We start from the raw sequence: 17,265 nt of genomic DNA, 5'->3' as shown, positions 1-17,265 counted from the left end.
TGTATGCATGCGTGTTACGCAGTAATTATTGAATGATCACTAGTAATCCCAGGTACATTGAATAAAAATGGTGGAAAATTATAAATAAATAATAACGATATCGATTATAAATCACTTTACTAGGCTGAACATATGATTTTAATAAAAAAAATTGTCCATCCACCTTTTTCCAAGTGGCAAAGAAAGTGATCAGCCGCCACCATAACTGTACAAGATATCTTCAAATTGTTCTCAAACTGGCACTTCACGGTATTTAATATAAACAAAGACTTTGAGGACAGAGGATTATCGAGGGCAGGCATGGAATCAAAGTTCACGAAACTCGGAGGTTCGCATGAGGTGCCTAATGTGCAAGAACTGGCCAAGCAGATATCGACCACCGTCCCGAAAAGATATGTTCGTTTCGATGAAAATGATTCGATTTTATCCAATGTTTCTCCGTCGTCTGAAGTCCCAGGTATCGATATGCACAAGTTGGACGGAGATTCAATGGTGGAGCTTGGTAAGTTGCACGATGCATGCCAAGAATGGGGTTTCTTTCAGGTATAATCTGTTTTATTTGACATTTACTTCACTCATCAGTTGAATATTTACCTATATATTCACGTGCAATTGTGTCATGCGAGAACATATAATGTAATGCTATATTAAGATTAAGAGAACTATGATTTTTTTTTATGTGATTACAATAAAAATATGCTGGATCCAACAAAACTACATTTTTTTCAAAAAACAAAAATCATGTATGATCGTTGCATGAGTTATGATCGTTGCATGAGTCAACTTCGTGAGACAGATTTTCGATCCGACCAAACCTATGAAGAGTATTATTTTTTTATGTCCAAAGTATTATTGTTTTTCGTTGAAAAATATAATTTGTGCTAATTATGTTATGAAAAAATATTGTGTAATAAATGCTGATTTGAGTAAAAAGTGTTCGACCCTCGAAATATATTACTTTTTATGTTCAAAGTATTCTTTTTTGCTGCAAAAATATCATTTTATCTTTCTTAGTTATGTTATGAAGAAATATTAAACTGATTTGAATGAAAAATACTACTTTTATTTTAAAAATATTATTTTTCATTAGATGTACGAGCGAGCATATCCGTGCTAATTGATATAGATATGTGAGAATGATGCACAGAAGACATATTCTTTACAGAAAACAGAAACAATCGCGCTATTTGAATACCTAGTTTAAACATTTTGTTTTATTTTTTAAAAAAAAAAAATCAAAACAGAAGCCCACATATAAGTTATGTTTTCTGAATTTTTTTTAGCATCCAAATAACTATTTTCTTTTTTCTTTAAATAAGATTTGTATCTATGTATTGTTGTTTGTGTAACATTAAAAAAAACAAATCATGTTAAGGTGCTTGTTAAGGTTGTTTTTCTCCCCCTTTTTGGGTGGAATAGGATTAACTTTATCAACTTAAGTTATGGACGAAGAAGATTAAATTAGAAAATTGGTTTTCATGATTCTATATATATTGGGATCATGTTAATAGGTTCTATCAGAAACTATAAACAAATAGTGGATAATCAATTAATTTTTGTTAGTTAAATTTAGACAAAATGGAAAAACGTTAACGGACATGTTTCTTTAAATTTGGAATCAGTTGATTAATCATGGAGTCAGCTCTGAAGTGGTGGAAAACATGAAAATGGAAGTCAAAAAATTTTTCGGTATGCCGATCGGAGAGAAGAAAAGGTTTTATCAAGAAGAAGGAGACGTAGAAGGTTATGGACAAGCTTTCGTGGTATCAGAGGACCAAAAGCTCGACTGGGCGGACATGTTCTATATAGTCACCTCACCAACATATTTGAGGAAGAATCACTTAATCCCGAAGCTTCCACACACGTTCAGGTCACCATTTTTATGGTCTGCTCGATTGATCCCTATTGTGAGAAAATTAAACTAAATCTGCGCTTTTTCGAAAAATGTATTCAGGGAAGCCATAGAAGCATATTCAGTGGAATTGAAGATCCTAGCCATGAAGATTCTTTCCCTGATGGCGAGAGTTTTGAAAATTAAAGAAGATGACATGAAAATTTTATTTGAACGTGGCACGCAGGGTATGAGGATGAACTTCTATCCTCCATGTCCACAACCGGAGCTCGTCACGGGACTCTGCCCTCACTCGGACGCCATTGGCCTCTCAATTCTTGTCCAAGTAAATGAAGTTGAAGGCCTACAGGTCAAGAAAGATGGGGTTTGGATCCCTGTTATTCCTCTTCCTGATGCGTTTGTGGTCAACATAGGAGATATTTTGGAGGTATACATCACATAATGTGTTTCCAATAGAGATGCATACAAACAAATGAATTTAATTGTTTCTGAAGCAAGGTAACTACATTTTTATGTATATATTTCTTGACAGATTGTGACGAATGGCGCATACCGGAGCGTGGAGCATCGAGCAGTTGTGAACACGGAGCAAGAGAGGTTGTCCGTGGTCACATTTCTAAGCCCAGAAATTGAAGGTGATTTAGGTCCAGCTCCTAGCCTCGTCACCGCGGAAACTCCCGCAAAATTCAAGAGAATCAGCGTTTCTGATTATTTCAAGGGACTGTTTGCTAGGGAACTGGTCGGAAAATCATACTTGGACTGCATGAGAACTTGAAGTACTCAACATATAGATGTCTGCAGCCATCCCATCTATCATGTTATATAGCCCTCAAACATGTATTACGTACGTTTAATTATGAAAAAAGTCTGCTAAGATAAATAAATTGACTTTGTAATAATCCAAAGTTGAGGAACCAATCGACTGCTTTGTCAATACGGATTACGCTTAGATTTGAAGTTGAAGGCCCTCTCGTAATTTCTTTTATGTATAGACTAGATTGAAATTTAGGCATTTTAAGAGTTAAATAAATAAAAAATCTCAAAGTATTTTTCATTTGAAAAATATCAGTACTGCACCAAATCATGCAACTAATGGCAAAATATATTTCAAGAAAATTACGGCCTATAGATTTTACAAGCTTAATTAATTAATGAATTCCTTAAATGGAGCTTAATATTTAATAGCTATTGGTTAAGAGCAAATGTGGCACAATCTTGTGAAAATGGATTCATTTACATACAAAAAATAGTGAGCAGTAGGTATTATCACAAGATTGAGTATCCGAGCCTTAAAATCCAAGATGGATACATCTCAATCTATTGGCCAATTAAAAAAGTAGGAGTGAGATATAAAATATTTAAAAAAAAGACTCTGACTTTTTTTAAGAAACAAAGCGTTCACTTTTGATTATTACATTAACTGCAATTACACTATTTAACTTAATTAATTCTCATCTTTTTTTTCTTCTCGGTCGACACACATCTTCCCCCAATTAAAATTTACGAGTCATCTACCTCTTTTTCCTCAAATCGAGATCTGTCGACCAAAAACCAATTTAGTCGACCCAAAATCTACTTTGAGAAAAAATAAGAGTCCACCCAGAAAAATTGGTCGACCAAAATTATGTTAGTCGACAAAGTATTATGGGTCGACCAAGATTAATTTTCTTGGTCGTTGGTCGACCAAGATTCTTGGTCGACCAAACCAAGAAGAAATTCTTCTTGGTCCACCAACATAATTTTGGTTGACCAAGAAGAACCCATAATTATGTCATTATTATTATTATTATTATTATTATTATTAATTTTTATCTATTCTAATTACCTTATTCTCTTAATTTTCGTTGAATTTTGTAGGATATACCTTTGGGTCGACCCTTGTTGCTAAAAGCAAATGAACAAGGGTCGAGCCAAAAATAACAAGGTCTACGTTGTGTCGACCCAACTAAATATGTGATTCATATGTTAAAACATATAATATTATATAACATACTTGTGAAATTGTGATTCATATGTCAAAAACATGTAACATAATTGTGAAATTGTGATTCGTATATTAAAACATGTAACATAGTTGTGAAATTGTAATTCATATGTTAAAACAACATGTAACATAGTTGGTTGTGAAATTGTGATTCATATGTTAAAACATGTAACATATTTGTGAAATTATGATTCATATGTTAAAAAATATAACATAATTGTGTTTCATATATTAAAACATTATTGTGAAATTGTGATTCATATGTTAACATATAACATAATTGTGAAATTGTGGCTCATATGTCAAAACACATGCAACATATTTGTGAAATTGTGACTCGTATACCATAACATGTAACATAATTATATAACATTATATATAGAACATACTTGTGAAATATGTCATAACATGTAACATAATCATATAACATTATAGAACATACTTGTGAAATTATGTGATTCATATGTTAAAAACATGCAACATCAATCAAAATTGTGTAATTATCTGTCAAAATTAAATAATTATCGGTCATATTTTTTAAATCTATAGATTAATGTGTTAGAAAAATGGTCGACCCAAAAGCAACCTTGGTCGACCCAGAAGCAGTATGGTCGACCCAGAAATCACCCTGGTCGACCCAGAAATCACATTGGTCGACCAAAAAACTGACCAACAACAAAATTCCACCATAAATACTTAAATCGAAATTAAAAAAATTCAATACAATGTCCAGTAATTAAATATCAATACAATGTCCAATCAAATACAAAAACAAGCACTGAGTCAACCCAAACTTGATCGATGTTGGGTAGACCAAAATTGTGGGTATAATCTACCCAAAATTTTGCTTGGGTCGACCAAAGTGGGGTCGACCAACCCAAGCAAACCCAAACAAAAGCTTGGTTTTGCTTGGGTCGACCAAAGCTTGGTTAACCAAAATTGGTCGACCAAAGTGGGTATACCAGACTTTGATCGACCAAGCTCGACCTAAGCAAAATTATGTTGGGTAGACCAAAATTTGGTATTTTGCTTGGATCGACCAAGCTTTGGTCTACCCAAGCAAAAGACCAAAATTTGGTCTACCCATGCAAGGTCGACCAAGACCTAAGTCTATCCAAAATTTGGTCGATCTTTTCTTTTTCAAGTGAGTCGAAGAAACAGAAGCAATAAATCAAAATAAACGTTATATTATCAGATTTTTGTCAACCATTTATCCGATTGAGTTTGCTTAAGTTGGATGGATCTGTGTCGAGAATTGCCGAGAAGGGAAATACGATTGGAAAAGAAATGGAAGGAGGTCGACGGAAGACAAATCAAGTTTGCAGTCGACTGAATGAGATGAATGAAATTAATATTAAAAGTTTAAGTTAATGGTATATTTACACTTAAACAAAATGAAATTTATGTAAATTGGCTTGTGGATCTTTTTTTTTTTAATAAGACACGGTCGATTCCATTTTTCCTAAATTTTCCCCGAATCTATAGGATATGACACTCGAATTCACATACATCTTCTGTTACAAGCTACAAGGTTCACTATCAATTACCAACTATCAACTATGGGTAACAGCCATTCCACAATGTTAAAGATAACACCCACAAATATGGATCTACAGAAGAACGTATCCATAACCTAAACTTGATCAAAAGAATTCATGAATACTTGATGTGATCCTTCGATCACGAAAAGCAAACGCGTCGAAAACGGAGTCACGCCCTCGATTCAATGAAACAAAGAAACGGCTGTGTTGTCCCGATCCTTTTGAAACAAGTAATTGTGCAATATTCACCTCTAAATTACGAAGAATTTAGCAATAAATATTAACGAAGATAAACAATTGAAATTCACGCGAACCTTCAAAGAACTCGTCTTTGACAATCCGAGTGAAGAACAATCGACAAACGCAACAAAGTGTTAAACTTTGATAAGTTTGATTTGAGAAACACACAAAGGTGTATACAAATCCAAGCTTTGAAATTGAGAGAAAAAATCTATCAATATGAATAAACTCAATGAATAATTAATTGTTTACAATGATAAATTTCGTATATAAATTGTTTACAAATCAAAAGGATACCAAGAATCTAGTTACCAAACTAATCAATCCCTAAAATAGGAAAAGTCTGCGCCGCGCGCATATGCGCGAAAGTCTCTGCCTATGTCACGCATATGCGCGCCCCATTTCGGTACATATGTGCGAAGTCCTCTGTTAAAATCTTCGGTGTCCAGTACCTCGCGCGCATATTCGTGAAGTCCTCTGTTAACATCTTCGGTGTCCAGTACCTCGTGCGCATATGCGCCCCCCGTTTGGCGCATATGCGCAACCTCGCGCATATGTGCGTCATATATCGCGCATGTCTGCGAGGACCGCTGTCCTCTCGAGCCATTTTGCACTCACATGCTTGGTTGCTCGGGACTCCTTCATTATATTCTTCTTTGAACCCTATCAATGGCTTGAATATGCTTGACTCACCATCATTAATCATTATCACGCTTGAAGATCCGCGACAACGATTCTCCTTAAACCTTTGTCCAACTACCATCACGCCACACATGATCAGATTCATATCATACTCCCTTTCTTCATAAAGATTTGTCCTTAAATCTTGTCTACCTACGCAAAAATGAAGCAAGTTAGTAATAAAAGTATCTGCATCCGTTCTCATTAATCCATGTTAATAACTCTCCATCTCCTCAAAAATTATGGGTCCACGAGCCACATATTCATTACATTAACACTTTCCCATTATAAACACACACCCACAATTATTTAATATCAACTTTCATTATTTATGGGTCCCACTATCACTTACTCATTTTTTTTATTTTTAATTATTTCAATATCTTTCTAATATTTTTAATATTTTACAACAAATATTACTAAAAATAAATAGTATTATTATTTTAAAAATAACTTAATTCCAATATTCATTAAAATATTATTAAGAAATGAAAAACCGTCGTAAATAGCGACGGTTTTTTAAAAAACCGTCGCAAGTAGCGACTTTTATTAAAAAATAGTCGCAAGTAACGACGCTTTTCAAGTTGCGACGGTTTACTAAAAACCGTCGCTATTTGCGAAATAATGCCGTTCATTCTAATGAATTTCTTGGCTGCCATGTCATCCAAAATTAATAACTTCTACACCCACATTGGTGCATGAACATTAATGGACGTTAATAATCATCCATTAATACACCAATGTGGGTGCCCTAACAAGGATTAGATTAACAACATGCTTACCTTTAAACTCAAGTTTGTAGACGTTATCATTTGTTCGCTTCATCAGTACTGAAACCCCAACATCATTGTTGCCTTTCCTAAAAACTCATCAACTTCGCCACATACCAAATAACAAAATGACACCAACTAATAACAATAAGATATCATTAAGTATCACAAAAATAAGGTTTCTCCCCTTCTTAGACCTAGTTAACACACAAATGAAATCCATACACGTGTACGACCATAGCTCACTAGGATTAAGACATAGTTCATGCACGATATAAGAATCTAGCCAAAATGTGAATCTCTATGCAATGCATGTTTCACAATCCCACTCAATATACCTCTTCATATGCAACCAACACATATAATCATGCATTTTATCAAAGATAAAAACACCACTATATGCATCACTAGTACGTAACTCATGCAATGAATATAGAATGAAGATTTTATTCTCCTTTAAGTTGTATTCATTATGAACATAAAATTTCTGATATTCATTCATGTTCTTTCCAACGCCATCATCAAACAAATATGAATCATTCAAATAGGACACAGTAAATGTACTATCCATGCAATCATTTAACTCTTCACATGAATTTAATTCTAATTCACACAAGTCATTGCCATGACAAAGCCTTATCAATTTGACAATATTTGAACACTCAAAATCAATAACATTTGAATTTAATTCATGCAACATATCACCATTCTCAATTCTATGACACTTAGGCAACAAGATTAAATGACATTCATACCTCCTAAACATCACATTTTCAACTCGTTCTCCCAATTCTTGAAAACAAAACAACAATGACTTAAGGTAAGGAAGCAAATCATACCTCATGGTTGTTAATTTGGCAACTAACCTTACCTCACCTTGATTGCACCCAACGTCACGCGGATCATCCCATTTCATTTTTATACCATCAACAATTGCTCTCCTCCTCATCATGACATTACCATAATCCTGCAAAGAAGAAGTAACAATGCTCGGGATTGAACCGGCTATATCATCACAGCAATAATAAACCTCTTTGTACAAAGGTACTTTAAGGGGTATATACAAAAGTAAATAACTCTCAACCTCACTCTTTTCATTCTTTTGGGTCTTTATTTCATTTTTCTTTTCTTTTTCTTTGGCCTCTTTTTCTTTTCCATATTTTCTCTCTTTTTTCTTTTCTATGGTCATCTTACTCTTTGGTTATTCTTTCTTTCGGCCATTCCACATTTCTTTTCACTCAATTCATTAATAAATTTCAATTGATCCTCAAGAACATTTGGATTCAATTGAACCAATGAAACATTTAGTTCATCAAGAAATTTATGTACGATAACTTCTCCTTGTCTACTCTCTTCCTCCAAAATAGACAAATTAAGCATTTCTTCCCCATCTAATGATTCATTCTCCGTTGTACATCGTTCAACAACATTCAACTCACTAACAAGTGGAATAACATAATCATCAACACTAGATTCAACTTCAGTTTCAAGTTCAAATATGGCCTCAACTTCAGATTCAACTACACCCTCAACTTCCACTTGAGGTTCAAGCTGAGCTGTCAAATTTACTACCGTCACCTCCTGACGTGGACATTGGCTAATATCATGCCCAACTTCTAAACACCAACAACGAATAATATCACTAGTACTAGAATTTGAGTTTTTAAATGTACCTTGATATTCATATTTGCTAGCTTCACGTCTCGACTCCTTCTTTTGCCTAGCACTGATTTTCTCTGCCAAGCTCCTCCGCCAAGTGGATGTCAAAGATTCCCTATGCACAGCACGTTCACCTCTTCTGCCCACCCCTCTATTCTCCACACATCCCTATCATCCTCATGATGTAAATGTAATGCTCTACTACTTTCAACTCCACTACCTCGACTACTCTCATCAACATGCCTATCATGCATCGCCTCTTCTTCACAACCCCTATACTTCTCACGTAGAGGTTGAAACTCTTTCTCCCACATTCTATCCAACATATCCTAACATTGTTTGAAATTGAAGTTCGTCATTCATTATACCTGCAAGAAAATGTTAGTATAAAACAATAAAAGATAAAGTTTCCTCACCACGAACCCTCACTGGTCACTCCAATGAATATTCACTCGACTCTCTTCTTTTATATATATATTTTTTTGTCCTCACTACAAATACCTCACACGTCACTCCAAGAAATAAACGCTCACACTCAAGTATGTCACTCGATTTGGACAGTTCTCTCGTAGGGTACACTTTCAGGCTTTGTAGTTTGTGTGCATCAAACTCACAAGTTCAAACTTCACGACACTTGCAAACTGACTTACACGGACTACGTAAAACAAGAAATTTGAAATATAATTTTTTTTCACCAGGATGGGTGTGCAAACTCGAAAAAAATATTCAAGACTCTGAAATTTCGAGAATCGCAAGATTCTTACGAAAGGGATAAAACAGATCTCATAACAAACGAAGGATAAATACAAACATGATAAATAAAAGGATAAACTTACTTGAATCAAAGGGAACCAAAAGCTCTGATACCAAATGATGCGATCCTTTGATCACGAAAAGCAAACACGCTAAAAAACGGAGTCAGCCCTCGATTCAATGAAACAAAGAAACTTCTACGTTGTCTCGATCCTTTTGAAACAAGTAATTGTGCAATATTCACCTCTAAATTACGAAGAATTTAACAATAAATATTAACGAAACAATTGAAATTCAAGCGAACCTTCAAAGAACCCGTCTTTGATAATCCGAGTGAAGAACAATCGACAAACGCCACAAAGTATTAGACTTTGATAAGTTTGATTTGAGAAACACACAAAGGTGTATACAAAGCCAAGCTTTGAAATTGAGAGAAAAACTCTATCAATATGAATAAACTCAATGAATAATTAATTGTTTACAATGATAAATTTCGTGTATATATTGTTTACAAATCAAAAGGATCCACGACAACGATTCTCCTTAAACCTTTGTCCAACTTCTAGCACGCCACACATGATCAGATTCATATCAATACTATATCAAGACAATTAGATCCAAAAAAACAGAACCTCCAGAAGCCTTCGACAGTGGAGAAGGTGTAAATGGATCGAATTGAGCTTCCCCAAGCAGCCTCTTTTTGTTTAGCAGAAGGATTATCCTGCTCTAACGTCATTTTTCTTTCCACTTTTTGTTATTATATTTGTATTTTTTTTGTAGCTAAAGGCCTAAAAAACACATGTATTGCAAATTTGTACGCTCAATTTGCAATTTACTGTGGTAGTAAGTATACATCACATATATTTTAAATTAAGAACTACAAAAAATTCACTTGAATATTCACTTAATTAATAACTTAAGTTTTAACTTTATTTAATTAAGTCATTCTTGTGTAATAAATATTGTAACAATTTTTTTTATGTATTTAAAATAGTTTAGCACACTTAATTACTTAAAATTACAAATATGATTATCTTGTTTGAATTTTTTTTTCTTTCGAATACTTGATCACTTATTTTCCAAGAAAAAACTTGGATGAGTCAAGAGCTAAAATCAGAAATGGCAAATAAATAAATATATTTTTTAAAAATAATAAATTGATTTATGTTTTAACCAAACATAACCATTCGATTTGTATTTCTGGTGAATTGAAAATTCAATTCGAGCAGTTCGGATCGAACGAACACCTCTACTTATATTTCATAAATTAAAGAGAATTAAAGTATTAGCCTCAGTCTTTTTCAAAGAATAAATAATTAAATTTCATACATGAACTAGGTTATATTTGTATGGTAAATTTATGTGTCGGCCATAAAATTAAATTTTTGAGTGACCCCCAAAATTAAATCTCATTTGCCCATAAAAATAGAGAAAAAAATCCGAGAGAAGAAATTGATTTGATGAAGTCGTGTGGGGGAGGATAAGACAAAAACCGGAAGTAAGCTTGGAAAACCAAACAAAATAGGAGGGAAATTTCGGAAAATCGACAATCATCATCAAACTCATCAACTCAAGAAAACTACTCTCCACTAAATTTGAGCAACTTTAGTTCCATCTAGCTTGCTTATTTTCAATTAATCAGTTTAGTGATTGGGTAAATTTACTTTAAATTTCCAAATCCAAAATTAAGTTTACATCCAGTTTATGTCAGAAAAAATATGTTTGCAATATCTGATCTCCAAAAAAAAAAACCAAATTTTGCATTTCTTGTGCTCGCATGTCTTTTCTCATATGAAAATATGAACAAAACATCGCAAGTATGATATTAATACATGATATCTGAGTTTCAATTGTTTTTTATCTAGTGCTAATATATGATTTTCGAGCAATCAAACATGTTTTACAAGTATTGATAGGGAAGAAGATGACATCGATTTCAACACTAGGACATTGTTCCTGATTAGACATATACCCTGCCCTGCCTCTTTTGACACTAGACATGGCGACTCATAATGTCTCTAATCTTTTCATGAGCACTGATTTGTCGTGCTAATGATTACGAAATATGGTGATCCATAATTATGAGCCCCGTTCCCATCTCTTCATGGTCAATCTGAGTAGGAAAGAACTGACCTTTACGATTCCTGCTGGTGACCGGGTAAGATGAGCCCGGGTTGATGGCATGGAAACTGTTAGGGTCAAGCGCTTACCACTAGGCCAAAAATTATATATGTTAGGCAAGGCGCAACTTTATTTTCTTATACTTTATACTTGTGGTAGCGCAGAGTGCACCTACTTCGGTGCTAATGGATCGGGCTGTTAGGCTCGTGTGTTTGGGTAGGTGCTTGTCTATCTGCTGGCGCTGTCTCATATCCCTTAGAAATCAGTCTTTACCTTTTCCCTACCATCGGCCCTGTCCCCAGCAGAGACAGTATTACTTGTTAAGATATGGTGCCACTCTTTTACCCATTTAACCAACCAGTTCAAGTGGCACAACGTCAACAGCTTGATGCATGAGAACTTCTCAGGAGGTCACTTATCTTAGTATCACTCTCACTCATGCACACTTAACCCAACAGAAACATAGAGGGGAACAGACCAATCGATTTCCGATGGACATGGTACAGGATCACTTAACTTAATCTTCTCGAGTACTCTTTCTTGCCTAGCCATATAAGATTCCAAAGTGCAGCAAGTGTCCAGGATGCCAAGGGTTTCCCTACCTGGCCAGACACCTTTCCCCTATGGGGCATATCATACAATCATATCTTGCCCGGCAAAGAATATGATCCTGGGCTTGTATGAGCCCATAATGGTTTGTTATGCATCTCGAGTTGCTGCATGCCTGGGGTTATTTAAACATGTTACTTTTTCTTTACCTGGGCTGACTTCCACATGATCTCCTTTTGGTTTCTCGGGACCAACTCTGAACTGGTCCTTCTTTGGTCATTCCTTCCTGCCCTAGTCCAAGGATGACTCGTGCTCTTTCCAATCAAAGTGTCTGATTATTTCAAGGGATTCTTTGCTCGGGAACTTGTTGGGAAGTCATACTTGGACTCCATCAGAACTTAAAGTGATTTAATGGTAACAAAATATGGGAGAAACACTCCCCATGTAATATAAACTAACCGTATAATATGTATTTACCCATACATCGTGTTATCTGTATTATATTAGCAATTATACTTCAAGCACGACTTAAATAATTTAAGCCGAGTAGAATTGGATTGATTTGTAATAATCCAAAGTTCAGGAACCACTCGATTGCTTGTCAATTCGAAGTACGACATGTATAATAATAGAAATCGGCTTAGATTTGAAGCGTCTAAATGAAGAAGTTGAAGGTGCTCTCATAAATTTTTTTTTGTCTAGATTGTAATTTAGGCATTTTAAAAGGTTGAATATGAAATTTTAAAGCATTTTCATTTGAAATGATCATTGCAGCAAATCATCAATAAATTATGAAACTCGTTGCAAAATCTGTTGGGTGTGTGCATCATTTTAGTGATATCATACGTTTTTACATGCTTAATTAAGCCTTAAGTGCATGAAGTGTAAGGTCCAGGAATTTAATTCACGTAACCTGACTGCATGCAATCTAGGATTTTATTTTAAATTATGTGTTTAATCATTTTTATGCATCTTGTGCATAATTCATGCATGATAGGATTTAATTTTCGAAATTTTAAAAGTTTACTCATTAGGGTTTCTAGGTGCATTTCACGTTCGAACGAGGATCGGAGACCGGAGAAATTTCATGAAAATTATTTTATTTCACGATTTATTTTTATAAATTAAGTTGAAGCATTTTTAAGTGTATTTTCCAAAAATGAAATTTTTTGGGTATTTTATCGCAGTATTTTAATTTTTATCGGCAAATTTTATCAAAACTGAGGACTTTTTAAAAATTCGACTAATATTTTCAAAATCTTTCCAACACGAAATACTTTTCGGGAGTGCGTTTGGATTTAATGAGCCATTTTTTGAACTTATTGGACTTATTTATTTATTTTTTTCCCTTAAATAAAAGTAGAGGCATTTAGCTAAATTATTATCTACCTAATTAACTCCTAATTATTCCCTTAACTCCCCACTAACCTAATCACCTCTCATTAGCCGCCCACCTCCTCCACTCAACACACCCCTTTCGGCTTCAACACTCTCCCAGCATCACCGAACAATCTTGCAAAGAAACTTATCTCGGATCTCCAATTTTTGCATCGTTTTTGGTCCTCCCATTCATCAAGGCACGCATTTGTACCATTCTTTCTGCATCATATACGATTTATTATGCTGTAATATGGTTGTGTTTGTGAAACGTCCGATCCGAACGTGAGCTTAATGGTTTCCAATTTTTCCATGTGTTTCTTGCATTCTCTTGTTGTCACTCACGTTTTTTTCTACAGATCGTGCAAGGGGCTGCCATAGGGTGTGGTTTGGGGTCTGTCAACACCGTAATGGAGAGGGTTTGTGGTCTAGAAGAGAGACCATGCAACGGGTGTGAGGGTAGACTACTGTTCTTGTTTCTTGGGTCGGTAATGGGTTTGGCGATGTATGGTGGATTCTGTTGTGCATGGGTTCGAACCCAGCCATGTTTCAGACCTTGTAGAGCCTAGTAAGATGTTAGGAAGGAGTCATGTGTCTTTGGTTGAGGAAGGAGCTCGATCCTCGGAAGCTTGGTGTGAAGCGAGGGGGAAATGGTAGTTTGGGCTAGTTTTCTTCACGTGATTGTGCAGTGGCTTCTTTCTTGGGTTTAGCATAGTTTAGATGGGTCATTAAGGTCCTAATGATGAGTCTTAAGGGATGGACAAGTGGTGGTATAAGGGAGGACCGAAGGGTGTAAGGTTAAGGGCCATGTGTAGTTTGATGATTGTACAAATGGGAGGTGGCCGAGAGTTTGTTATTTCCTGGAAGTTTCAGCCGTGGCTTTAGGGGATTGGTTACATTGTTTTAGGACTTATAAGTGTTTATAAGATATGGTAAAAAGTTGGGAAAATTTGGTTGAGTTTTGAGGTAATTCGGGTTAAAATCGGGACCTCGGTCCAAGTTTTAAAACAAATCGATTAAGTTGAATTTGGGCTCAAGTTTACGTCTAGGAATGCTTTTAATAATGTTTTGGAATATTTTAAGGAGTCTGGTAAGCTTCGGGTCAATTTTAGAGGTCCAGTGTTGAAACGATAATTTTTGGGTTTCCAGGGGCAAAATGGTCATTTTGCACCCGGGGTGAGATTTTAGTCATAGATGCACCCTGAGCAAAAATTCATTATATTTTAAATGTTTATGCATCATGTTTATGATTTTTACACAATTATGATAAAAATGTTGCATGCTTGGTTTTACGGAAAAAGTTACGTTTAAGCACAATTTTATTAAGTGATGATTATGATGTAAATTTTGACGGATGTGATTTGGTTGTGACTGATGATATATATGTATACGATGACATGAGATATGATGAGCTGGGCCGGCTCAATGGGCGGGTAATGCTGTCGTTGATGTCCCCTGTCGCCAGGTACCACGGTTTTTATAGATGGATCCATCGATAGAGCTGATACGAAAGTCACAACTAATGAACTGAATTCAATAAAAAAAATGTTTAAGTTCATGATGACGCGATGAGCTTTTTGACACGTATATGATGATACGACATGACATGATTTGACATGACACGACATGATTTCATACGACACGTTTACGTTACGTTTTTAAGTTCATGAAAATTATGTTGAGTATGATATTTTTCACTACTGTGTGCTACATATATGTACTTGTTATTACTGGTATAGGTGTGTTGAGTCTTTAGACTCACTAGTCGTGTGTGATGCAGGTGAGTTCGATGTCGAGGAGACTGGAGGTGTTGGACTCTGAGTCAGCGGACCTGGTGGGCGACACGACCCGATGACCTATGATTTTTCCGCACATTATTATTTCATGTTTTGGAGAGGATACGACGATTTTATCTGCTGTTTATATTTTATTGTTGAATGTAGGATTTTACTCATTTCTTTTACTCCGTATATTTTATTGGTAATTAATTATGATAACTTTTAGATGTTATTTTCAAAATGAGAGCTTTATAAATTAAAAAAATATTTTCAGCAATTTAGAACGAGTAGATGTTACATGGAGTGTATTACTTATTAACTATTAGGGTATTATTGGTACATTATAATGTAATTAGGTAGGAATATAACAAACATGGAATGAAATAAGAATGAGATAAATGAAAGTGAATGAAATGAAATTATTTTTAATAATCAAATAATTTTTTTAACTGAAATATAAATAATAACTAGTTAAAAGAGTTAGTATTATTATTGTAAAATTGTTATCATACAAAAATATTACTATTAATTTAAATTTTATTATTTTTATTATGATTTTATTAATTCAAAATATTATTTTATTTATTAAAAATAACTATCATATATGGAAGACTTGCTTTTAAATTTCCAACAACATAACTAAATGTGTGTTTAGTTCTTATTAGACTAGAACCTTTTATGCGGTCCTTGATTCTTACAAAAAATGTTTCTGCACTCCTTGGATTCACAATTATTTTTTCGAATTAAATTCAGTTAAAAAAACATTGAAAATCTAGAATATATATACATCATGATTCAAATGTGCTAACTTTGTCATATAAATATTATTCTCAACAAAAAAACCTAAATTATTCATCATATTAAAGCTCTGTAACGTAGTGATTTAATTTTTTGGGGTTCCTTTATAAACCAATCTTCTTAATATATTTTTCGCATTAGTTAATATAATTTCCTAGACTTATGGTGTATCGACGCGCTTAAATGTAGATCGACGTTTAATGTAGACACTCGATACAGTATACCTGTAGTATCCCGATACCTAATTTGAGTTAATTATTGAATTAATTATATTTTTCGGTGGGATCGGAAGGACCGAACCAGGTTCGGATCGTCCGAAGAGGGTTCGGATCATCCGAAGTGGGTTCGGACCGTCCGAGACAGGTGGCTGGACACGTGGAAGGGTTCTGGACACGTGGAAGAGTTCGGATCGTCCGATCGGGGTTCGGATCGTCCGAGACAGGTGGCTGTACTCGTGGAAGTCATGCAAGGTTCGGATCGTCCGATCAGGGTTCGGACCGTCCGAAGTGTACCGGATCGGATCGTACGAAGTGGTTCGGAGCGTCCGAACGTTGGCTATAAATAGAGGCGCGAGGCTTCATTTGTGACTCGCCATTTCAGAGTGTTCCAGAGCATTTCAGTCGTTTCTGACAGGTTCTAGTCTTTTTCCGAGGTTCGGGCACTAGCGGGGAGCTACTAGTGTTGTAGCGGAGCTGTGCTCTAGTTTGGAGCTAGCGGCACCAGTGGGCTGACTGCGGACGCAGGCGTGAGTCTAGGACTGATTGTTAGGATCTGCTGGTTTGAGGTACGAAAGTACTATCCGAGATATCCTGGTCGAGTATACATCCTTATATGTGTTGCATGATTATGTGGTGCATTGATATATGTCATATGATGCATGCTATTATGTCACGTTTTATGATGCATGTTGCATTTCATGTTGAGCCGTATCTCCTTCGAGATAGCCTTTACTGTTGAGCTGTATCTCTTTCGAGATAAGCTATATCTTGTGGGGCCGCTCAGCCCTGTCTTGTCTTGTGGACGCATGGACACCGAGAGTACACAGTGGCCGACGGGTCCGGAGGGCTTCGGTGATCCGGGACATTTTAGGTCCACGTCTGTTCTTGTAGTGGATGCAGTGACCCAGAGGAGTACCGCGCGGCACTATCCACTTGGCGCCTCT

The 17,265-nt window shown here is 35.3% G+C and overlaps 1 protein-coding gene across 2 annotated transcripts in view; it reads left to right on the top strand.

Annotated features, from left to right (window-relative positions):
- Positions 1 to 225: 225 nt before the first annotated feature.
- LOC140838717 (oxoglutarate-dependent flavonoid 7-O-demethylase 1-like) overlaps positions 226 to 17,265 on the top strand; it is a 33,405-nt gene continuing 16,365 nt past the window's right edge. The window contains exons 1-4 of one of the 2 annotated variants that reach the window (XM_073205229.1): positions 235 to 543; positions 1,623 to 1,870; positions 1,955 to 2,279; positions 2,385 to 2,815. In XM_073205229.1, the coding sequence (XP_073061330.1) occupies positions 301 to 543; positions 1,623 to 1,870; positions 1,955 to 2,279; positions 2,385 to 2,627 (1,059 nt within the window). In that variant the 5' untranslated portion in view covers positions 235 to 300 and the 3' untranslated portion in view covers positions 2,628 to 2,815. Of the gene's footprint in view, positions 544 to 1,622; positions 1,871 to 1,954; positions 2,280 to 2,384; positions 2,816 to 17,265 lie in introns of those variants that run through there. The other variant, XM_073205230.1, reaches the window with a different exon arrangement.

The sequence above is a fragment of the Primulina eburnea genome, chromosome 8, assembly GCF_022965805.1.
Source record: "Primulina eburnea isolate SZY01 chromosome 8, ASM2296580v1, whole genome shotgun sequence".
NCBI classification, from domain to species: domain Eukaryota; kingdom Viridiplantae; phylum Streptophyta; class Magnoliopsida; order Lamiales; family Gesneriaceae; genus Primulina; species Primulina eburnea.
Note: the sequence above shows the minus strand (reverse complement) of the source record. Positions and strands in the feature narration are given on the sequence as shown.